The sequence below is a fragment of the Scardinius erythrophthalmus genome, assembly GCF_964197995.2.
Source record: "Scardinius erythrophthalmus genome assembly, chromosome: 16".
In the NCBI taxonomy this organism is placed as follows: domain Eukaryota; kingdom Metazoa; phylum Chordata; class Actinopteri; order Cypriniformes; family Leuciscidae; genus Scardinius; species Scardinius erythrophthalmus.
Genome location: NC_138236.1, coordinates 13,540,315 through 13,565,649, shown reverse-complemented (window position 1 = coordinate 13,565,649; position 25,335 = coordinate 13,540,315). Strand labels below are relative to the sequence as shown.

At 40.7% G+C, this 25,335-nt stretch overlaps 1 protein-coding gene across 2 annotated transcripts; it reads right to left on the bottom strand.

Annotated features, from left to right (window-relative positions):
• Window positions 1–1,981: 1,981 nt before the first annotated feature.
• mms22l (MMS22-like, DNA repair protein) lies at window positions 1,982–23,111 on the bottom strand. Of its 2 annotated transcripts, XM_081389434.1 has the most exons (25): window positions 23,014–23,107; window positions 22,470–22,667; window positions 22,260–22,385; window positions 22,115–22,167; window positions 21,940–22,027; window positions 20,927–21,104; window positions 20,037–20,130; window positions 19,801–19,931; window positions 19,606–19,719; window positions 19,354–19,530; window positions 19,209–19,271; window positions 18,925–19,044; window positions 14,960–15,195; window positions 12,658–13,167; window positions 7,854–8,041; window positions 7,430–7,580; window positions 7,201–7,331; window positions 6,117–6,256; window positions 5,883–6,039; window positions 5,569–5,738; window positions 5,194–5,405; window positions 4,874–5,040; window positions 2,535–2,631; window positions 2,286–2,453; window positions 1,982–2,166 (listed from the first exon to the last, which is right to left on the bottom strand). In XM_081389434.1, exons 2-25 carry the CDS (start codon window positions 22,643–22,645, stop codon window positions 2,091–2,093), a joined length of 3,723 nt encoding a protein of 1,240 aa, XP_081245560.1. In that variant the 5' UTR covers window positions 22,646–22,667; window positions 23,014–23,107; the 3' UTR covers window positions 1,982–2,090. The 2 variants fall into 2 exon arrangements, with proteins under 2 accessions (XP_081245560.1, XP_081245561.1); XM_081389435.1 differs by lacking the exon at window positions 12,658–13,167 and having other exon boundaries at window positions 23,014–23,111.
• Between the last annotated feature and the right edge of the window lie 2,224 nt (window positions 23,112–25,335).

The window sequence follows — 25,335 nt, the reverse complement described above, 5'->3', positions numbered from 1 at the left end:
ATAATGAAGTTTCACTAAGGTCATTTTTGCTTATTAGTATGGTTGAATTGGATCATCATGGAAAATATAATTGTGAAAAATATAAAAGTGTAATTTAAAGGTGGTATCAGTGATTTCAGGCCCAAAAATATTTTTATCACATTCATCTAATCTTTCCTAACGATCCGCTAGCTGCCCGCCCCATAAGCATGCCGTCAAAAAAACACATCTCTGTAGGCAGCCTAGGCTCTGAGATCTGCACACAAAAACAAATGGTTTAGCCAAACACTCAAAACCAAAACAAATAGTGTTCCAACCAATCACCGACAGGGGGAGGGTGTTGTGAGGTTTTGTGCTTGTGCACGGCTGCACGCGAAGTCAGAGCTGAAGAAAAAGCTGGCTCAAAACCTCACAACACCCTCCCCCTGTCGGTGATTGGTTGGAACACTGTTTTGGTTTTGAGTGTTTGGCTAAACCATTTGTTTTAGTGTGCAGATCTCAGAGCCTAGGCTGCCTACAGAGACGCGTTTTTTTGACGGCATGCTTATGGGGCGGGCAGCTAGCGGATCGTTAGGAAAGATTAGATGAATGTGATAAAAATATTTTTGGGCCTGAAATCACTGATACCACCTTTCACATTTAATTATTGTAGTTTTGCATAATATTCACATTTAGTCTAGAACTACAACAACCATCATGACTCACACAACTGCACTCTACACTTATTTCCAATTTCTCTCAACATGGGGACAGAAAAAGTTTCAGGCAATAAAAGAAAAAACAGTAACTGTGTTACTTGTTTGAAAAAGTAACTCAGATATTTCCATTTAAATTTTAAAGTACTGCGTTACTTTTATAGTTGAAAAAGAAATCTGATTTGTAATGCGTTACCCAAACACTGATTACTGGGTTTGATATATAATTTTTTTTCTATGACTAATATTTTTAAATCTATTTTATAATATATAAAGTATTTCACTTTAAAAAAATATATATGACTAGAATTTTAACCTTTTTTCCAAATTTATTGGAGAAATTCATAAAATATGGTTATTTTAAAATCATTACTTATTTTGTTCAATATCAAAAAGTAACGAATAATGAGCTGATTTTATAGGTCGTAGCAAGGCAGCTCCCTAAATTTTGGAACAGCGCTAATTTGTCACCATACAATAAAATTTGTTCTATTTGGTCATCTTAGGTTGTGGAACTTATCTCATAACTGTTAAAACATAAAATAGTTACTCAGATTAGCTCAGAGAATGAAAGAGCGATGTGAGCGAGATACACAGCGACTGGGTGAGAGAGAAAACACTGCTCATTTGATGGCTCTGCTCTAATGAAGTGTGATGCTGTGCCACACTGCGGGGCAAGGTGCGAACGCGCCGGCTGCAAGAGAGGACCGGGAGCTGAGATAGAAATGGAAGGAATGATTGGGATGGAGGAGAGGGGAGGAAAAATTAGGGTAGAGAGTGATGAAAGGCTCTAGGCATGGAGATTGCCAACAGTATGAATAGTTCAAGGAAAGGTTTTGTGTCGAGGTGGTTGAGGGAGCCATAGGTGTCATATTTGTGGTTTTCATTCAGTTGTCAGAAAAGTGGACTGTTTGATAACGGTAGACCATATGACATCTCACTGTAATCCCCAAGATGTGACTGGCAGAAACAGGGCTGGGTAAACATTTTCCGATTAATCGCAAGCTTTATTTGAGTAAGCTATCTCAATGTTGATTCATACAAATTATTTCAACAATCACATTTGCAATCGTGCTGATATTCAGAAAAAACAGGCTTGTGTGATATTGTTAGACTACCTTTTTAAATATGAAAACAAGAACTCATACTGGGACATTTTTTTGCACCCATATCTTAAAATTTGGCAGCATTTTGCACCAAACGAGTAAACGTCCATTGGTTTTTGACCAGCTATTCACGGACAAGCACCGTAACCAAAGCACTGTATTACTAAGACAGATGTCTGATAGCAAAGCACAGAACACAAGGGCATTCAAACAAAGTTTATTCACAAAATCCACACATGAATCCACTATCAAGTCTACATTATGTACACAGTTTACATCAGAGGATTGAGAGTTGATGCATGCACTGAAGTCAGTCTTCTTCTAAACTAATCATCTCAGCTTGCCCACTGTCTCCAAGCAGGGCCAACAACCTCCTATAGCCATTCCTAAAACAGTAAGAGGGATTTTTTTAAGTAGGAAAAAAGCAAATGGGAATGGATAGCACTGGTTTTAGCATTGGGTTTCTTCTCAGTTCTCAGCTGACATGTAGTTACTTTTGCCTTACCTGAGTGAGGTATTCTTTCCCAGACCTCTCTTGCACTCTGTCTTTCTAAGGCTCAGTGACAGAAAGGGAATAAGAGCCGTCACTGTGGAGGGGTGAAGGACGACTAAAACTTCTAAAACATAATACACCTGCTGGTCGTATATGCCTTCATTCTCTTCCATGAAAGCCCTGGGAAAGAAAAAAAAGAAAAGGTAAGTTAGAGTGAGAGAACAGTCTCTAAAGCAGCATTGAGTAGTGTGGCTACCTTACCGTAGAATAGTAGTGATGTGTTCACATGGTTGCTCTCCCACTGCAGCGGTGCACCTCTCAACAATAAGCTGCGTGATCTCTGTGCTCAGCCGCTTTACTGAGAGAAACAACAGGGATCTGATTAAATGAAAACAATGAAATATATTCCATTTTAATTATTAGCAGCAGTTAGGAGGTCTTTTTCAAAGATGATCTCTCTAATCGATGAGTTGCAATGTCTTCTTGCATTAAACTGATTTATGGTCTGTCAACTTAGATCAGTTTGATGCAAAAAGTCTGATATGGACTCTGGTCACTTGAATTGAAACTTTCAATTTAGATTTCAAATAAATTATGTTCTCTTGAACTTTCTATTCATCAAAGATTTCCACAAATCTATTAAAGGGGTCATATAATGGTACATGCACTTTTACAAGTTGATTGCACTGAAATGTCTGTTGGCAGTGCCTGTACACAACCATCCTATCATGCTAAAAATCCATCCAGTGGTTTTGTTTTAATCTCCTTATATGTTTGACCATCTCTAAAATCAAGCCGTTCGATATTGTGACGTCATAAGATCGTACGCCCCTCCCGCTATTGTGATTGACAGCCGTGTTTCAACACAAGACCCCCCTGAGCAAGCTGTGACAGCCGTCGTCATAGTAGTCCGCCATTGTGGATATGCTGGAGTAGAATGGCGTCTAAGCGATTGTAGTGTTCTGTTCTTAGATGTAATAAGGAACACAGCAGTCATTTGGATGTTCCTAAATCCGAGCCGTTGAAGAAGCAGTGGCTGAGTTTTGTTTTTGAAGCGATATGCCCAAAGGATTGACGCGGGGATTCCCTCACGGGGATTCCCCACGATCGTCTGTGCTTTCATGTTTGCGTGAATCATTTCACACCAGACAGCTTCACAAAGAGAAAAAACGGATCGGCACCAACGTGTTCCTGCTGAACCTCCAGAAGATGTGAGTGTAATGTTTTATTAACCTTTATATTAGTATTTATATTAATCTTTGCGAAATTTGCAAACCTTGCTGCAGGCTTCACGATGAATGCGTCTAAGGTTTACACTCAAGGTACATTACAGCATGTTTTCTATGTACGACGTTCTCAATATAATTCATAATCCCACGTTTATAACAAATAACACGTGGTTATTGTGTTAGATACGGTCAGAGAATGTCTAATACGGTGTACCCACAGAACAGAGGGGCGGGGTGAGCAAAGCTCATTATCATTTAAAGACACATGCACTGAAACGGCGTGCTGAAAACAGAGCTGTTTTTGACAGGGTAAAATTAGTGTTTTCTTACAATACTAATGAGAATTTTTAATTAAAGTATATTACAAACTTTTAATTTAGACCCTAAAGAATCATATTAGCTTGTACAAAAATGGCATTATATGACCCCTTTAAAGGGATAGTTCACCCAGAAATGAAAATTCTGTCATTAATTACTCGCCCTCATGTCGTTCCAAACCCATACGACTTTCATTCATCTTCAGAACACGAATGAATATATTTTCGGTCCCTCTGTTAAAAGCCACGCAACTACCACTTTGACGCTTCAAAAAGTTCATAAAGAGCTTGTAAAACTAATCCATATGAATTGAACGGTTTAGTCCAAATTTTCTGAAGAGACACAATCACTTTATATGATGAACAGATTGAATTTAGGCTTTTATTCACATATAAACATTGAACAGCGAACATAAATAGAAACTCAACCGTACCTGCTCAACAAACCTCATTGGTTCTTGTGGAAGTTCAAGCGTGCTGCGTAACACACAAGAATGAACCTCATTGTCACGTCAAGCTAACATGCTTGAGCTTCTATGTGTGAGTTGATGAAAGTTTGTATGTGAATAAAAACCTAAATTCAATCTGTTTATCGTTTAAAGTAATTGTCTCTTCAGAAGATTTGGACTAAACCGCTCAATACACATGAATTAGTTTTACGATCTCTTTAGGAACCTTTTGAAGCGTCAAAAAGGTAGTTGTGTAGCTGTTAATAGAGGGACACAAAAAAGCTCTCAGATTTCATTAAAAATATTTACATTTGTGTTCTGTAGATGAACAAAAGTCTTAAGTGTTAGGAACGACGTGAGGGTGAGTAAATGATGACAGATTTTGATTTTTGGGTGAACTATCCCTTTAAGCAGCCCAACTGTTCTCAACATTGATGATAAGAAATGTTTCTTGAGCACTAAATCAGAAGGATCATGTGACACGGAAGTAGGGATGCACCGAAATTTCGGCTTATTGGTCGAAAGAGAAAATTGACCCTCAGTGTTCAAGTTTTAAACTATGGTTATTGGTGTCAATGGGCCTTTATATGTTTTTTCCTGCCAACCTTGTGGCTCATTGACCAGCATCAGTGAGCGTAGCACCAAAGGAAGGGGTATCGTGAGTAAGGAAGGATCTCGGTCACTGTTCCTTTTCAGGAGCTCCAACAGGAAAGAGAGAACGGCAGCGAGTCGAGGGGGAGGAGCGACACCTTTAAACTGGAGGAAATTTTCTCTGCAGAGACAGACAGAAAATTGTATTCATTATAACAGCTATTCCTGAAAGGTTGGACTTCTTTTATACTCAAGACTATGTGAGAAGCTACATAGGATACTCGTTTATACTCATTAGGTATAAATATGAAATCAACAGAGAAAAGACTTCTACTTCAGCACGAGCAGAATGCTCCTTCTGAGTCTTTCCCCCTGCTGGGTGGCTGTTGATTCGCAGGCTGCCAGCAGGACAGGATGATTGACCACCGCTCCAGTAGAGGGCGTGGCTGGGAGGAAGCGGCTCAGGTACTGGGAAATGACACGGTGCAGCTGCTGCTTTAGGTACGCCCCCTGAGAATGGGACACACTCACTGCCATGGACAAACCCTGAAGATGCAGATAAAATCTTAGTTATGACAAAGTCAGGGAATTCACACATTTTCTACAATCCTGAAATCAACAATGACCTTTGGATATAGGATATAGTTTCAGCAGTCTAAACACAGAGTACAAATTGGATTTGCACAGTATGTGAAGAAGGTGCGTTAACCTGCAGGAACAGGGGCAGACTGTCTTTGAGGGCCGACAGCATTTGAGTGTGCGCGCCACTGTCCTGCTGGAGGAGAGCGTGGGGCAGTAAGAGCACATCTACAATGCGAAAGAGCAATTGCTGGGCTCTGGAGGTGGCCAACAGCTGACTCCAATGCTTAACCAAGCAGCCTGAAAAATGCACAAAACCACCATAAACTTATAGTAAACAAACATGAAGTGCTGTACGCAACCCATTTTACTTCAGTAATAAGATTCATTTACAAGCAAAAAAAAAATTACATTTAACAAGAAGAGATAGAGTACACTACAGACCTACGGTCCAGTATGCCAGCTGTAGACCCTCTCGGCTCTTGTTCAGCAGGTAAGGCTTGATGTATTTGAGGATGTCTCCCACATACTCCAGTGCTCGAGACACCATTGAAGAACGCTCAGAGAGGATCTGGAGCTCACAGTATGATCGACCTACAGCCTAGTAAAGCACAAATGCACAGTGTTGGCAATACAGTATGGCTTATATATTAGAACATGTGGTTTGAGTGTGTGTACCTTGATGAACACAGCCATTGCAGGTTTGGGATCTTTGATAGCACCAGGATGTAGGCCTGCTCTCTGCAGCACAGACTCCACTTCTGGAAGTCGTAGGACCTGTCTAGTTAACTCGGCCAGCTGTTCATCCAGACTTCTGCCTGTACACACGATACCACAGCTGCTCGCTCTGACACCCAAATCATATTAAGAATACCGGTTCGCTACCATTTGTGAGTGACTTGTGGTTGAAGGGTTAATTTACACAAAAATGTAATTTTCGTCATATTTATTACTCACGCCATTCTGAACCTGTATGGTGTTTTTTTTTGTGTTGGGTCAATTTGATCGCAGTATGTTGTGACTAACTTTACTGATCGTTTTACAAGTGTTCCAGACGGTGTTGGTGCAAAGCATCCTGGTATTTAAAGAATTTTAAAGGTAAAATCGTGTTGGCTGTAATTGCTCTTGTGTGCCATTCAGTCCAGAAGGAAATACATGTTTTACATCAGGAGAACCGCTACCGGACTGAAGAAAATACTGTATTAAACACACCACAAGGGTTCACTCTTATTACTATGAATGGGGGAAATTGGTAATCGACAATTGTTGAAGTCATCGTATCATTGCAGCTGCTGTTAGATGCTCTGGTTCCCATAGAAACAGTGTCCTGAGACGCACAGAACTGCGCATTGGCTGGATCGGAAATATATGCTGTTTATTCACTATGTGGGTGTAAAAAAACATTTATGGGAACATGTCAGGATGTGTTGCCGAATTAAAAGATGTTATTTAAATGTGAGTTCAGTATTTCCCCATTCAAGTAGATAGGTGTTGGTCTTGCATGCTTAAAATAGCTGCCTCTAGTTGTTACAAATATGTCCGCTGACTTTCAATTTAAGTGCAGGATAGCCACAATTTAACTGTTCAAATTTATTATACATCAGGTTGTTTTTAACAAAACCAAAACCAGAGAGTCATACAGGTTCAGAATGACATAACGTTGAGTAAAAATGACAATTTTTTACGGTTTCATTTTTACATGAGTTATCTCTTTAACCACATGCCATATCATGCCCGGAATGACTTGATGAGATCTTTGTACCTGCTCTTGAATCTGGGGCATCTGGGCTTTTATGGAGGTACTGTTGTAGAACACACCGGATCCAAGAACGCACACACAAAGCCTGGGCCGAACCTGAGCCTGGCCCAGAGCTGACCCAACTGACCATCTCTCTGTGAGAGAGAAGAAGAGTTGAGCTCACTCTCACAGTACAGCCAGTCTAACTACACACAGGGAAAAAAAAAAGAGTAAATGGAGAAAAGACACTCACCCATTTTGCAGCAGATGATTTAGATAGTGGGTAACCAGCAGGGGGTGAAGCATCTCATCCCAGCCGAAGCTCTGCATAATGGACTGGATGGGGTGGGGTTGTAGGTTTTGAGGGGCAGAGCCAGGCATGTCTAATCCCAAAAGTGTAAAGCCTAATAACATAAAATACTATTAGCTTTTACACATTCATTCCCACATTTCTACCCTTAAAAAGAGCAGTACTTCTCGAACAAGAAAGACCCTCCCCACCAAAAAAACAACAACATCACACTGATGAGTTGTTGTGGATGTGTGCATCAGAACAGCTGCACATGCACAGAGTTCCCTTCTATTCAGCTCTCTTAGAGCATAGCCCACAGAGAAAAGGCAGCCATGCAAAGAGAGCCCCTGAGAGAACAAGAGTTCATTTTCTCTGTTTCCCTGACCTGCTGCGGCGTCCGCGAGCTGTGGCGGGGGGGTCTGGGAAAGCCTCATGCTGCACAGGAAGGGGAAGAAGTGGGACCAGAGTGCAGCTGCCACCGCTTGGTGGCGCTCTTTAGCCACGCTGGGGAGAAGAGCCCAACCGGGAGAGTCTACGGAGTTAGACGGCTGGCCACAGTGCTGGTAAACTCTCCTAAAAAGAAAAACAGAGAAACAGATTAATGCCAAGTGCACACTTCAAGACTTGCAGTTTCTCGGCTGTAGTGTTGGTGAGCCCTTTGTGCTACCAATTCCCCCAGAAACAAAAAGATTGGGTACTGAAAACCTTGAATAATGATTTATAATTAATTGATAGCAGCTATATACATTTTTTTGTTTCTTAAAAGAAGGTTCTTATGCTCACCAAGGCTGCATTTATTTGATAAAAATATATTATATTTTTATGAAATATTAACCCAATTTAAATGAACGGTTTTATATTTTAATATATTTTAAAATGTAATATATTCCTCTTATGGAAAAGCTGAATTTGCAGTGTGTGTGTGTGAGTGTGTTCACTACTCACTACTCCTTATGTGTGCCACTAACTTTGAAGGGTTAAATGCAGAGGACAAATTCCAAGTACATAGTCATACTTAGCCTTCACATTTGACTTTCACTTTTTTTATTTATTATATAATTATTTAAAATACTATTACACATTATACAAATATAATATGTAAAAAAAAAAAAAAAAAAAAATATATATATATATATATATATATATATATATATATATATATATATATATATATATATATATATATATATATATATATATATATATAAAAAATTGATAATATATAATAGTTGAATAGCTAACAGTAAGTCTGGACACTGCACTGTTCTTGACCTTGGTTTCAAACACCAAACTTCTTACAAAAACTTAAAAAAATGCTTGTCAACAAACAACATGGAAGAAGGGTTTGCAACAGCTTTTAAGTTAAAAAGAAGAAAAGGAGCTTAAAAATAAAAAGAAATGAGATATGATAATGGTTGAGCAGATGCGAGGAGCAGTTGTTTGATGTTTTGTCTCATTGCCATTCCCATTTTCCCCCCATAATCAGGACAGTGCACACACTTGACGACAGGTCGGCCAGATTTGAATCAAGTTTGAAATTTATAGTAGTGTCATTAACTTTTTTTGCAGACTAAAAACAAGCATTAAGAGCTTGAAAATAATTGCCCCTCTCTTCTTAAATTCAGTCAACCTCACAAAAGTTCTTCCATTTTATTCCCCCATCTCATCTTTCCAGATTCATCCTTATTACAGCCTTCTTACATTTGACTGCTGCCTTTCTCACTGTCTGTATTATCTCCGTTCCCCTCTGCCCTCTCTTTCTCTGCGAATTCTCCTCATCTCTCTGGACAGAGGGATTAGACGGTGTGCGCTGGTGTGGGGCAAGTGGTTCCTCCGTGGCCTGGCGGTAGCTGTGAGGTTGGGTCTGAATGGAAGGCTGAGAGCACGAGTCTGGCTCTGCAGCGGCTGGCATTAGCTCAGATAAGCAGCTGAAGGGGCTGTAATCTCATTTAGACTGGAGATGATCCTCCTGTCCTGTCATTCTCAGCGATGAAAGTGAGAGCGCCAGGAAAGGGCCGGGGTGAGCGTCACGTGTGCGCGCACATGCACACACCTTTGCGCCTTCCAGCAAGGTTGCATCTAATCCACAGAGAGCTGAGACAATCGATTAGAGAGTGAATTCATTAGCTTCGTTACCGCGGCGGAATGGGCCTTTCACACCCATCAACCCTCATTGTACAAGACATCGTCAGAGACCCCACTTAATCCTCTCACCGAGGCATCTTACACGCACACACCCCATACCATCTGAACACTCGTTTAATCTCTCCCTGGACTGCAGCTCAGATTTTGAACACACACCTCTGGAACATACACACAGACTTACACGATCATGCCGGGCACCCTCGTGTAAACTGACACACGGAATCACACACTCAGATAAGCATCATGAGCACGCCATCTGACACAGCGCGTAAGCTCTGATATCTCGGTATCGCTCAACACACACCCCACGTTGATGGAGGACCACGTCCTTCACTGTGACATTAAGCAATAGTACTTATTTCTGACCATGCATATGTTATAGTATCGGCTAATATGCCTTTCAAAATAGTAAGTAGGTATACTAGAGTGGGGTGGGGTGGACCCCATGAAATTAGAATCAAAGTTTTGTGGCTTTTAATCTATGTCTATAAGCTTTAAGGCTAATCTATATGCTAGTGTGCTACCTAAAGCAGATGAAAACATTTAGCTTTCCATTTCAATAGTAAATACGCCAACACAAGCTCCCCCTGTAGTCAATCATTTTCTCCCTTAAAATTCATATTTGATCATCAAAATGACATATTTAAAAAAAAAAAAAAACCTGTGGAAAAAAATAGTTTAAATGTAACTTTACACTCTTGCATCATTTAATATACGCGGACTCATGAATATTCAAATTAGCCCCACCTCCACTCACTCCAGCTCAGAGATCCACTCGCTCAATTTACTGAGGTAAACGCATGGGTAAACGCTGCACAATGGTATCGCTCTTTACAGCGTCGGACATAACGGTAATTAATATGATTAGCCTTTTGCTTGACTACCTATCAACCAACTAATAATGTGTTGCTAATGTTACACAATCCATGTTCCCGTTCGTTCACCATCTCAGAGTCAGACAGCTGCCTTCTAACAATCAGTATCCTTAGAAATGCTTTGAACAACTCAGAACGTCAGAGGAGAAAGGCATATATTTCATCACACACACTATACTGCCAAATCTATCTGATTTTTCATATCAACAGAAAAATATATCAGGATAACCTGGCTTCTTCAGAGGGGTCATAGTTAATGATATGCTAAAGCCCACTGGCACGTACGTGATTGGTTACAAGGTAGTTTGTGACGTTAGAAACACCAGCGATTTCAAACCGCGTTTTTGAAACTATCTTTAGATCAGTGCAGTTTTAAAGAGAAAATACTCAACAATGGTATGACTTATTAATTTGCACATGGTTTGCCATATTAAAAACACCACATAGACATTAAAAACTTGATTTTCACAACAGGGGGACTTTAAACTATACTTTCTTAGATAAGTACATTGTAAGTACACATACTTTAAAATAAAGAGCAACCGAAATTCCCATCAGTAAGGCTCTAGAGTCTAAAGAACATTTCTGTACAATAAATGTAATTTAAGCATGCAAAATATTAATTAATAGCAAAATTAATCATAGCTAAGTTTCCAACATAGCATTCAAAGGTCTCTTGAAATCAAAATTCAAGTTGTGTGTTAGCTTTGAGGCCATCTCAGATGCACTTCATAACACTTCAGATGCATTTTTTCCCCACTATTTACAACTTTCTCTGAAAACCTTTGTGCAAATGTACTCCTAAACATAGACAAAAATCATTTAAAATGTCATTCTCTTCCTAGAATACAAATCAAAACGCAGACGAGTCATGGTCCACTAATACCAACTGCAACTGACTAGCAAGTAGCAAATCATAGTTCATGGCTGTGATGTAACTTAACTCTATTTTAAGGCAAAGTCAAAACTGGTTTGGGTTCTTAAATGAGTTTGACAAACAGCCCCCGCTGCGTTGAACAGAAATAGAGAAAAACAGAGATAATGCTCACCACCTCCCTTCTTGGCCTCAGTGTCACCACGCTCTCTGTTTTCCTGAGGGGAGATGGGGCGCACGGTTGAAAGCGCAGTGGGAAGGAACCAGATTAATCGATTGGCTAGAACTCGATTAGTCACTTGGCAAAGGCGCCACCGTGCTGCAGGGGTCACCATTGCGATCTCACTGCCCACACACACAGAGGATCGTGGCAGGGAATGCAATGAGGAGAATTAGAGCGTGACTAGAGCCTGGCCTGTGTTATCTGCGTGAATCATCCGTCAGTTACAGTCTGCCTTACATCGCCCTGTAGCCGCATGCTGGGTAATTCACGTAAGGCTTGCACATGCCACCTCCAACTTAACAGCCGTAATGAAGACAAGGTTTAATTTACCAGACCACATAATAACACATTAATTGTGTCAGTGAAAACGCATTAATAAAAGCGATACAACAGAACCACAGTGAAATTAAGAGTAATTTGTAAGGACACGTTGAAGAGCGCCCCGTCCCTTTAAACTGGGTCAGTGGGATTTTAGTGCCACTGCCAACGTGAGCCCGTTCGGGAAAAAAAGTTTTATCGCCCATTAATGTGCAAATGAGTTGCCCCCCACCCTGAGACCCTGCCTCAGAATTGTGGGAATTAGCTGTGTTTAAGTGATTCAGAGTTAGATTCTTTACCTTGGAGGACTGTGTGTGTGCGCACGCTCTCAAACACGGACACCTTACTTGATCGCACCCTAGCCACCTCTGACCGTGTTAGCCGTGTAAGGCACACCGATGTCCCTGCCATGAACTCGTCCCTCCCTTCAGCTCTGCCCACACTCGGCCGTCTCCATCCAGGACCGGACCCATGGGCTGAAACTCAACACAGCTCTCTTCCAGCACCTATACGGGCTGACCCGGGTGCCGCAGGCCCCTAGAGATGCTTACAGGGGCTCTGTGCACAATGGATAAGCTTATCTCCACGCTGCGTTGTAACTACTGCACAATCAAGCCATTGTCAACATACAAGGGATGCAGGGGAGAGATTTGAGCTGCGCGGGGGCCAGGGTGCCATATGTATAAGCTTCTGGGATCACTGTGTGTTTGTGTGTTCGAGGAACTGCCATATCTTTACATGTGTGTACTCTCACCGTAATTGCGCCAGCACCGTCTGCAGGAAGCCCAAAGCGGAGCTGAGCTCTGACTGGCGGCAGGCGGGCAGCAACAGTCCAAAGCCCTCGTTCAGAAGCCTCTCCTCTGACAGTGTAAGATTAGAACTCGTCTCAAACACCTCGCTCACCCCCTCTAGGTACGAGCTAAGTGGCGTCCAGAGAGCTAACTTGCGAGAAGGCTCGGTGGTCTTCAGGTAGAACTCGCGGGCCGCTTGGCTAAAGTAGGCAGCCAACTGCTCCGCCAACGCGCCAGCATCCAGTCCCTTCTCCAAATACAGCAGCACGAGAGCCAGCTGGCCTCTCCACTGCAGCGCACGCAGGGCCGGGGGAGTGGAGTCGGCGGGCAGCATAGCGAGTAAGTCGCACGCTCGGCTGGCCACGTCCTCCAACTCTGCACACTGCGCCAAGACCAGGAAGAGCAGCAGGAAGTGCAGCAGGCCAGTGTCAGAGAGCTCCATCATCCGCCTCTGGTGGAACTTTGAGTAGAGTCTGTGGAGACGCGAGACAGACATGGTCATGCTGTGGAATAAAAACCGCTAATAGACATTTATAATTATCTTACCAAAAAAAAAAAAAAAAAAAAAAGTTAATTGGTTGTTAATTGAATGGAGGCAGATCTGAATGTTAGCTTGCAGTTGATTGTAAGAAAGAGGTGGGTTAGCAGATTAAATGATTTGAGAAGTCTGGCATACGTCACCAGAGAACACTGTTGTTTCACCAGAAGATCGAGTTATGACAATTTGATCAAGCATTATGAGGTCAATGAATGGATGAATCGTTTACACTAAGACTTTTACGTTTGCAATGCATAAAAATGGGTGTAAAATATCAATCAATGTAAAATAGTCACACCATGGGCCATTTTTATAGTTTTTCCCTAAATTATATTACCAAAATAGCCAAATTTGAATTTCCTGGTGTAATTCCAGATTTTCCAGATTTTGAATACTAGATTTTCAAAGTCGCCCCAGACTTTCAGGACTTCACTTTTGTGAAATATGTATTGCGATATGTAGTTGGCTATACTCTGCCCTAATGTAAATCAATGTCTACAATCCAAAATGTCCTTATGGACTCAAGAATGATCAATATTTAATCCATTCCAATGATATTTCCAGCACACAAATGCTGCCATACATATAAAAAGCAGTGAAACAGGTGTTGGGGTCTTTCAGGATCAAACATTATAACGACACTTTCACACTCTAACCTAAGCACTCAACTCATCTCTAACCTCCTCCAGACGTTCAGTTATCCTGGAGAGCTGTGTGTCTGTGAGCAGCGTGTGCAAGTTTGCTTCTTTGTGTGTGTGTGTGTGTGTGAGAGAGAGAAAGAGAGAGTGTTGTTTGATCCTCCGGGCACCACGGTGAAATGCCTTTAAAAGACCATGTTAAATGTCAGAAACACTCAGGCACACAGTGGTAGCTGCACTGTCGTGTGTGGCTCAATTTGCTGCAGCACAGGAGGAGAAATCAATATTGAAACCCTCCACTCCCCCCTTCTTTCTACTGTTGACTGTTTGGCCCAAACAGAACCCTGCAGGTTCCATAACAAACACACTGCACTACAAGCAGGCCTTTGAGCATCCGTTTAATGTTTGGACAAAAACACATCACGCAAGGCTGCGGGGAGTCGGGCCACATCCCGGCTACATATAGACGCAGAGCAAGAAAGTGTGGCGCAAGCTTTTACAGACTGACCCGAGATAGAGAATGAGCCAAAGACGAACGGAAGGCTGTCGAGATATTGTTTGCGTTTTTCGCCTGTCTGTCTGGTTGTTTGTTTGTTTATCACGGACAGCTTTTTTTTGCGCCTGCCACGAGCAGATGCTGCTCATTCCCAGAGTACGAGCTTGAACGCGCTCCCTGCCGATCTCATTAATGCACCATGCGCCGTGCCTCCCACCGAGCGCGCTCCAAGCCCGAGTGCCATCAGCACACAGCCCACACCTCCCCTTGTGGCACGTATGTTTGTGTGTGTGTGTGGGGAGGAGGAGGAGGTGGTGGTCCTGAGCCAGCCAAGTCAGCCCCCACCTAGCCATTGCTGGAAGCCAAATGCCTACGTTAAGGTGAATTAACTGCTATGCTCGTTAGCTAATTAGCCTTCGCGGTTGCAGCACGACTGAGCACGGTCCAGACAGTAAATTTATTATCCACATTTTGTTCGTTTCAGCGTCTCACCAGAGCCACACCAGGCAAAACGGACTGATGACAAATCTGAGATCAGCACTCCGAGGTGACAAGATCTAAACTTTGAAAATAGTCCCAAGGCACATTCTCACCTGCCCTTGATCTGTCTCCAGGGGGCCCCGCCAGCATGTTCTTGGCTCAAGTGAAGGGCTAGAATACGCAGAAAGATATGGAAGGAGTTGGTTGAGCGGTAGAGCTGCGTGTGAGAGCTGGAGCCGACAGAAGCAGGGCTACAGCAGCTCTTAGCCTGCTGCAACAGACAGAGGGGAGTCCTGCTGATACTGCCCAGCCCCGACACACCTAACCAAGGCACAGTGAAAGAGCCGTTCTGCGTGCGCATGAAAAGAGAAGAGAGAGTTCTGGATTAAGACCCCAATATACTCATGGTGTAGTTAATTTTCATTAACAGAGATAAAAATAAGTTTGAAATATGTGCCCAGCAATATACTATTAGCAAACATCGCAAAGCAGCCCACACTGCTGAGAACTGAGTGCTTTCCTCTCAATAACAAAATAAACACAACAAAAATGACAGCAGTGAGAAAAAAGCAGTTAAGAAAGCATCTGAACATAGCAATGTGGACATGTTTGCACATGCTCTGCAATTCGGCACTCCAGTCAAGTTACGCCATGGTAATTCATGTACCACTTTATACAATAGACTGCTTAAAATCAAGAAGCTTTACAGTATTAAACATGAAAAAACAGTGTCACTGTCTCTTTCAATTAGAATGACAACTTCAATTTAAAATATAAAGCTGCTCTCAAGTGTATTTTTTTTAACCCGTGAACATCTTATCTTGAAAGAATGAACTGGAGATGATTTCCACGTCAAAGGAGGCGGGGCCACAGAGCCACACCTACGTATAACTTCAGCGCCATAGACTAATAGTAAGGGTTTACTAGCCAGAGCAAACTTGTCTAGAAAGTCTGCTTTGGCAAGCTGTTTCACACCCCTGAAACGAACCAGATTGGCCTGATTTTGTTCGAAATTACATCACATCAGTTTGTTCTTCAATTTCACTTGAAGTATATTGGGGCCTTTATAAGTAGTATAGAAGGGTCTCTTATATGCTGATCTAATCGAAGCATTAAAAGGCAGGGTAGGTAGGATTTAAAGGTCCCATGACATGCTACTTTTTGTAGGCTTTAATATAGGCCTTAGTGGTCCCTAGTACTGTATCTGAAATCTCTTTCCAAAAAATCAGTCTCAGTGCAGAATTATAGCCACTATAAGCCAGTCCCAGAATGAGCTTCCTTCAGACGGGCCGTTTCGGTGTCTGTAGCTTTAAATGTTAATGAGGAGGAGAAAGGCGGCGTAAGGTGGAGGGTGGGTGTGGCCTTGACCATCTGCGGCAACGGTAGACCATGCATTTTTACATTGGATATATTGCAATGGCACGGAGACACGCAGTCGTTCAAGCATTTCAGTTTGACACAGAATCTGATCCGGATGGAGAAGCAACGGATGAAGAAGCTGCAACTCAGCAGCTCCAGCAGGACGTTTCCTAATGGTTAGTTTAAAATATTATGTCTGGATACGGTACTTTATTCGGATGGTTTAGTTATTATCATGTAGCTAACGCTAACCTACTGTTGCCTTTTCACGGGAGATCTGTAACGTCTGTAATTTATCTTATTACAATTACATCAAGCTCTGCGATCTTGAAATGCGGATATCGCGCACGCCGTATAACCAACAGGAAAACGCTATCCAAATAACAAAGAAGTGTACAACACTCGCGTTACAGTGTGTGTATTCACACACATACTTGATGCTGTCTACCTTTACATTAGTGCAAGTAACTGCATAGCTAATGTTACAGCCACATTCTACGTGTAACAAGCTAGGTAACCATAAACAGTAAAGCAACAACTTGTATCATTAGTTGACTTACTTGTCCGAGTTGTGTAACGTTAGCTGAGCCAAAGAGAGTTGGTACTGATCCAGACTTTAGTTTCAGACGTTCAGCAAGCCCAGCTCTGTATTAACCCCTCGGTGTTCATTTGTACATCCAATTATTGAGCAATTATTATGCTTCGCTCGCTCAAAAGCCATTATATCTCTCGTGGACAAACTAAAATCGCGCGCGCGTTCCTACTTCCTAGCTCATTTTCTCATGGGCGGAAAATATTCTCTGGGCGGGCAAAGCAGAGAAAGGGGAGGTAACATTCCTCCTTATAACGTCATAAGGAGGAGATTCAAGATCAGCGCGGTTGAGCGTCCATTTTCTCAAAGGCAGAGAAAGATAGCAAAAGCTCGATTTACACCGATTAAAATTTCTAGAAACTTGGGGACCATATACAGGCTAGGGTAACTCATATTAATGTTAAAAAACCTCAGAAAGTGAAAAATTCATGTCATGGGACCTTTAAAAAAAAAAAAAAAAAAAACATTCCAAATTTGTTTAAACTGTCTTTATATACCAATACATAATTAAAATGAAAGTACTCTGAAAAAGAGAGTATAAAAATCGAGTGTCTGTAGACCTCTCACGACTGTTGTAAACACAGCTCATTATTTCCATTCACTCCACCCCCTCCCTTCTGTGCTCCTTCCAAAGCCACGCCCCCAAAACACATGAACGCGTGACGCCAAACGCTCAGGCTCAGCTGGAAGACGCATTTATTTACCTGAGACGAGTGGAGAGGAAGGAGCGCAGTGCATGCAGTGACATCATGTCAGAATCACATGTAATAAAATACCTAACTTTATCAATGTTCACTATGAATATAAACAAATAAGATTTCTTTTAGTACTCACTATCAAGCTAGCATATCGATACTGGTAAAGTTTAAAATATAGCCTACTTTGTTTGATTCGGTAACGAGCTATATTTATAGGTAACGAGCTATATTTATAGGTAACGAGCTATATTTATAAGGCAAAGCTAAAAACAGGTTGCATTGATACACGTTTTTCCATTACCATCAGTTACACTGTGATGAAGGTGAATTTCGTGTAAGATTCATAACATATACGGTGTTTTGCGAGTTTCCATGATGAAAACATTGTTGACTCTAATGATGACTACACTCCGGAGACAAGTAACGTTACCGCTTCGTCGGTTCGAGGACAGGTCCGGGGTCGAGGGCTGTGATGAAGCAGAGGATAGTGATGAAGCAGAGGAGGTCGTTCAAGAGCGCGGGCAACCAGGGTCCGAGGAAGTAGTTTTTGCCTTGTTTGCCTTCGCTGACTGCATATGCAGGTGCTTTGAATTTTGAATGCTCTTTCTCTGCCATAATTTTACTCTTCGTAGGTTCCGCGTCTCTCTTGCACTCCTCAAATCAAACGGGTACGCGCGCATATGGGCAGATCTAGCAACAGGGGTGGTAGCCATGGTTGCGAGAGTGAGTGACAGTCGCCCAAACCAATCAATTGTTTCGTCCCGAATGGAAATAATTAGCTGTGTTTATTGCAGATTAAAAGGTCTACAGTCACTCGATTTTTATACTCTCTTTTTTAGAGCACTTACATTTAAATTATGTATTGGTATATAAAGACAGTTTAAACAAATTTGAAAAAAAGTTTTTTATAAAAATCCTACCTACCCTACCTTTAAAGTCAAGTCTATATCAAATGTTCTTCATTATATTGAATATATTCTTCAAGCCCATTACTCTGCAAAATTTGATTCAGCATGGATATCAAAAGCATAATAAATTAATATAATAATATATTAATATAATATATATTTTTTTATATTATTTGTTATGTTATTATAATTACATTATTATTATTATTAGTATTATTGTTATTATTTTCACACACAAAAATGAACTCTTCTGACTTCTGGATCTCAATGAATGTCATGTTACTGAAATAATATTTAAATGTGAATGTGATCTCAGTAATGAGTAATAATATTATATAATATAAAATAATAAATCTATTTAAATTATGAAAACTTTATTACCATTTCCATTTATATTTCATTCTAAACTAACTTATAATTATTTAGAGAAAATATTGGAAAAAACTTGGATGTCACTATACATCATGCTTCCAACTAAAATAATACTTGAATGTGAATGTGATCTTGCAGCAACGACTCACTATATTTTTGCTGTAATACTCCCAGAGTGTTGTGACAGCACTGACGTTTGGGCCCCACATTAAACTGAGGCTGAGGCAGCAATGGACCACCATTCGTATATGCTCTTCCTGTGCAGCTTTCTGAAATGTAACCACATTGAGATTTACCTTTCAGAAGACATGTGTGCACAGTACAAACAATATCTACTGTAATGCTACTCATAAACATCAGACAAGATAAACAAGCATATTAACCAATTAACACATAATACACAAGAATATGCGTATTACATTATTGTAATCACCTTTGGATCACAGCTAGACTTCAGCAGCCCGATCACAAAACTCCAATTATCCTCAAATTGTTTCTGAAACAACAAACTTACCATTATAATGTTCATCTACAATTAATAACATCTCACCATTTGATACTAGTTAGTGTTGATCTACCTCCTGTTGAACAGTGCCATTCCGGTTGTGCATCCCAATCTGGGCCAGGTGTGTGAGCAGCCACCAGGAAAAGCCCTCAGGGTCTTTACAGTGCATGGGGAGGCCTGGGTCACGGTCTCCTGGAGGCGTCCCCTTCAGAACCGTCTGCAGCAGGGCATTTACATAACTCCAAAAAGACTGGATTGAAAAGTAAAAATAGAATCAAGAATCATAAGAAACTACCATCTATGCAGAGATTGTGTATGTGCTAACCTGAGTGTGCATGCTTTTGCTCCTGTGCTCCAGTAAATGCATGAGTAGAATCCATAATTCTTTTGTGCAGAGGCAGAGATAGTGATGAGTGTTCAGAGTCTCTGTTGGTCTCACCTAGAGAGAGGGAGAGAGAGACTAAAAGATTCTACCTCCTAAACTTTACACCACAATGCTTGTTATTGTTAAAAAACAAACCTTATTATATTTGTTCATGGCCAGACCAATGAGATCACAGAGCAGGTTGTTGACCTGGTCCTCAAACAGACTGATGTTCGTGAGCGTCTCGCCTGTCAAATTCACGAACTGGTGCGCGTAAACTACCTGACCTTTCATAATCATCAGGACCCAACACTCATTAGTATGACAGTCCCAGATTCAGGGTCACAAGTATGATTTACAATCTCACCCCATTTTCAGCTATTGCAACATACCCATCATCCTTTGCTCCAACAGGTGCAAGATCTCCAGAACAGACCAGATGATGTCCAGGTGCAGATGCAATAATTGCCAAGATGGAGGAAAGAGCTGTAAAGTGGGTGACATAGTTAGTTTATTTCCCTTATGCCACTTTCTTTTTGCTACTATGGTGAGTAATATGATCAAATTTAATTGTTGCAGATCTAAACTGAACCAACATAGTGTGTATCGTATTCATTTTAAAGCACTTCGTATTTTGACCTTCCAAAATTCCACCAAAGTAGGCCAAAAGCATGAACATGAAGCATTACGACAGAGATATTGTAATTGCAAAAATGCTGATGAAGTTCTGGTTAATTTTCTCTTTTAACAAAACAATCATTGCCTTCACAGGAATAAATTACATTTTAAAATAGAAAAGTTAAATTGTAATAATAATTCACAAAAATTGCTGTTTTATTGTATTTTTGATCAAATAAATGCAGTCTTCTTGAGCATAAGAGCCTTTTTCTTTTAAAAACATGAAAAAATATTACCAACCCCAAACTTTTGAATGGTAGTTTATGTATAGGAAAATATTGCTTATTATTACTGGTATGATGTACTGTTATATTTGTTCATATAAGCAAAAATGATCAAATGTCACTCTTCCTGTATTGATTTAACATTCATTTAGTGACAAACAGTATTTTGATTATTTTATTCTTTTTTTTTTCTTTTTTTCTAAATGCATTTAACTGCTTTTGCATTTTACTGCATTTTCAATCAACTTGACAACAATGGCTGGTCAGTCAAATGATGGTTTCTCTGAAAAATACCATGAAAAGGCTGAAAGGTATCATTTTACATTACCTATATTGCACAGCTCTACTTGCTATTTAATGACACACATGTTCTGCAGTACCTTCCCCTGATGCTGAATTGTAAAAGCACTCTGGACATTGGCTGGCAGATTTTTGATTCGTCCAATAAGCAGCGTGATACTGAAGAGCTCCTCCACCAAGACTGAGGGCAGTTGAGCCTCCGTGTCTCTAAAGGGGTGAACAGGACCTTCATCTAGGGATTGTGAGGGCTCCAAAAACCTGGAGATCAAAACACAACGTGAAACCCACTTCTGATATTATTACGCTTGTACTACCAAGCCACAGCACATTTTGACACTGACATAGCAAAACCATTGAGCTCTCTATGGCTACGTCTACATTAATCCGGATACATTTGAAAACCGCGTTTTTTTGTTTAAAAATGCTCATGTGTCCACACTAGCATTTTCAAACGTTTTCCAAAAGTTTCTCATCCACACCGAAGCGTCTGAAAATGCCAACTTCACCATACTGCACATGCGTAAACCCTCACAAAAGCTCACTGAGATGATAGAGACAGAAAAATAGATACTAAAGTTATCGCGCAATTCTTCTGGTAGGATAACTTTCTTTAGCAAAATATCTCACCATTTACTGATGCGTCCAGGTGGCACTCAGTCATCATATGTTTGGTCTAAAACGCAACTGCTGTCATGAATTATTATTGCCGCAGGACAGCAAATGCGAGTACATTTTCTGTCATATTTGCAGGACTGTGATGTGAAGAGTGTGCAAAGTAACATTTTAGCAACTGTGTGAATAGCACATAACAGGCACAATACCGGTATAAACATGATTATCTATGGGTTCAATGTGCGTCACATGACTAAACTTGCATCATCGTTTTTAAATACCTCCGTTTTGACAGTCCGCACTATAACGCGAAAACTGCGTTTTCAAATTTATCCACTTTGGAAAGAGTTTTCAAAAAGCTTTGTTTTCATTAATAAAAACGCCGCCTCAGTGTGGACGGAAGGCCAAAATGGAGAGAAAAAGATGCATTTTCAAACGATAACGTATTAGTGAGGAGTCGGACAAGGCCTAAAATGTGTACCTGTAAATGAAGACCTTGATATAGCTGAGGAACAGCACACACTCCTGTCTGAGTTCCTCTGCCTCATAATGAAGACTGCTTGCCTGACCTAAAAAGGGTCCAAATATACTTTTTCATATTTCAAAGGCAAAAATATTGTCAAAATACAACAAATTTTCTGTCTCCAGATGCTTACCGAAATCATGCGAGCTGGACTGCACCAGCGTCTCCAGTTTTAACACCTTTTGTCTGAAAGAAAAGACAGATTGTCAAATTAGCAGACTTCCTGTTTCAGCAGACAACATGGCAATCCTCCAGAGCCAACACACCTGCACTCCTACCTGAACAAGCCAAACAGAAGTTTGGTAGATTCTACCAGCGCTGTTTCCGTCACCCATGGGAAGTCAAAAATATCAACCGTGTCCCCCTCAAAATCCGCAGGAGCTGGATCGAGCTTTAACACCAACCTAATCATGGAAAAATAGGATATGAGTGTAATAAACAGGTTGACAGATTATATCATCATTATAACATCTGGACTAAATACGTACCTCTTTAGGGCTCCTCTGCTGATGTAGCCATTTGATGACAGTCGTCCTGTCTCTTCTCTACCTGGTTCATAAGCACAGGTGAAGCAGGGAGGCTGACTGGGAGCAGATTCACCATAATGATCCAGAGCAGACGGGGACACAGGTGGGGTGAGGGACTGTGAGAATTCACTCTCCATGTCAACAGGGTGGAACAGACCACTGGGAAGAGTGTTGAATAGAGACAATGAAAATAATGAAACTACTCCATGCGATAAAGCCACTTTTAACAACAAATTAGACCGAGTAATGTAACCAAACAAACATTTAATAAAACTTATAAACCTAAAAATCCAGGCTATAAGACAACCTTGAACCAGAAAAGACTAACGTTAGTTAGCAAATAACTGAGCCTGTCATTTTCAGCAGTGAACACTTATCTTTCGAACCGCTAAATTGCCAGCAATCGACCTGGAAATTGTGTCAATAGAGAGAGAAACCAATCCTTTTTAACAGTTACAACTATATCAATCATTTCAAATATAACAATTTCTGTAATAACACTTACTTCAACACTGTTGACAACAACTAGCCTACGTCTGAACGACCTTCCTTCTTCCCAGTGTATCAATGTTCTCCCGCGCTCCAGTCACACCAACTCTGCGCATGCGCACGGACGTGTCGGTCATCCAAGCCTCTCTTTGATTGGTCAGAAGTTCTCGGGGGCGTGGTCAGAAACTATAATAATATTACAGCAATGAAAATCTCGAGAAGTTTTTGTGCGCGCGCTTGTCATTGTTATTAATAAAGCGTATTAAAGAACGCGGAACAAATACAACGACAATATATTGACATTACATGCAGGAAATGTGTTATTGTCCTTAAAATCACAGCTCCGCGCTGGCAGTAAATAAATAGGAGAGGTAATTTTGAATCGTCGCGTGAGTGATCCATTCTAATGTATTTTAAGTGCCTTGATCTGCCCCACATTACTCCAGTCTAATTAAAAAACCGTCACTGTTAAGTAAAACTGGATCCAGGGTTATCCTGATTTCCATATGCAGATCTATCTCCGCCGGCTGCAGCTTTGGCCATCACCATGCATACATTTAAAAGCATCCTTCCAGTCCCCGCATCTGAATGCAGATATCTCGATTTGATAATCTTTATTCGCCGCTCAGGTCTTATCGGCTAGTTTTACACACGGATGTAACGGTAGCCTATGTAGGCTATAGATGGTTTGGTAAAAGCAACATATGTCGTCCGACATTTAAGCCATTAGACCTACTACGACAATACGACAAAAAACACTTTTAAAGGAACTGATGTGATTTCGTTGCCCCTTCATTTTATCGTAATTGTTGCGTCTTGCCGTACGTACGTGGATTTGTGCAGCTCAGCGCGCGCACGGACAGAACAGAAGGTAAGAAAACAAAGTCATGTTGACTCCAACCATTGTTTTCGCTGACCGAGAGGGAGGAGAGCTCTCACTATAACCCTCTCCACCCTCTCTGGATGTGATTTTGTCATGTGTCTAAGAACAGGACACTGAAATGGATGTCATTAGCATTTTTCATATTTTAAATAGGCTACAGTCTTGCATGCATGCATGCATATAGACGGAAAAAATGTATATGAAGAGAGCTTGTGTCTTAAAACCTAGCAAGCCCCCTACTTAGACAGCATTCCAGATTGCCAGATTTTCAGACAATCAAAATGTTCAAGATACTTCCATTTTGTAGCAATTTCTTTTAGTAAAGTGATTAGGTTATCCTAGTGGCTGCCGCCGTCTGTCTCAATCTATTAACTCTGAATAATTTACGTCCTTAATTTGTGAATGAAATGATGTTCCTGTGTAATCAGAGCACGAGGACGTGTCAGGCAATATGCTGATTAGCGTGCATGAGCTCACTGCACTTGTAAAGATGAGATGAGATGAGCTACTCTTTATATTTTGGAACATATAGGTAGACAGATGTATATTTCTTATTATTATCAACAGGTTCTGCCCTTGTCAAAAATAGAATACAAAGTATTAATGCAAATAGGCTAAAAAATCATGCCAGCTTGAAGGGCATCTTATGGCTATTTAAAACAATTCATTTATGTTAAACTAGTTATCTGACCTTTTCATGAAGTGCAAAAACTATTATTTTATTAGTTAACCAATAAAAGGCAAGGGACATAAAAATACTTAGGCTACATTTATTTATTGCTATTGTTTAATGTAATAGGACTGAAATAGCACCATTTATTTACATTTTCCCTCAAATATTGCTTTTATTTTAACCCCCCCCCCCCATTTACCTCAAGATCAGCAAAATGATCGCTGTGCTGCCATACTTTTAGATAAATATAGTGAGTTAATGTACGATTTTTCATACCAAGTCACTTGACCTGAGTAGTTAGGGACCCCCTTTTTTCCTTAGAAATTGGACCCGCTTATAGGCTACACCCCAACATAAAAAAACAACAACAACAACAAAAAAAACATGAAAGGTTAAGTATAAAACAAGTAGCCTACTCAACAGAATAAATCCCTGACTCTAATAGGTCTAGAATAAGCGTACCTTAAACGTGACATACGGTTAAAGCTCCACAATGAGTTTAAGTAATGAGTAATATTTTACTCCTTATTGGGTTCCTTCCAAAAAAAAGATTCCACCATTGTACTTCAAAACGTTGCCGTCTCTTTTATCTGAAGGTGCCCCCCATGGCTTCGTCTTGATCAATTAAACTGCTGAAAGGCCCTTTCCCTCAGCCTTTTCAGCACAGCACTTTGGAGAAATATAAAGTTATCAGTCGTTCTAAGCGATATGAGGGAAAAAAATAAGTAGTTTGTCTATAAAAATGTGGAGGTGCTTTATCAGAGTCCCTGTAGGCCTTGGAG

Excerpts from the sequence above, each read along its gene's own strand:
- mms22l (XM_081389434.1), bottom strand. The coding sequence starts at position 22,645 with ATGGAGAGTGAATTCTCACAGTCCCTCACCCCACCTGTGTCCCCGTCT. Across the intron at positions 13,168-14,959 it reads TGGAGACAGATCAAGGGCAG|ACTCTACTCAAAGTTCCACC; the intron begins GTGAGAATGTGC and ends GCGTCTCCACAG. Across the intron at positions 6,040-6,116 it reads CAATGGCTGTGTTCATCAAG|GCTGTAGGTCGATCATACTG; the intron begins GTACACACACTC and ends GTGCTTTACTAG.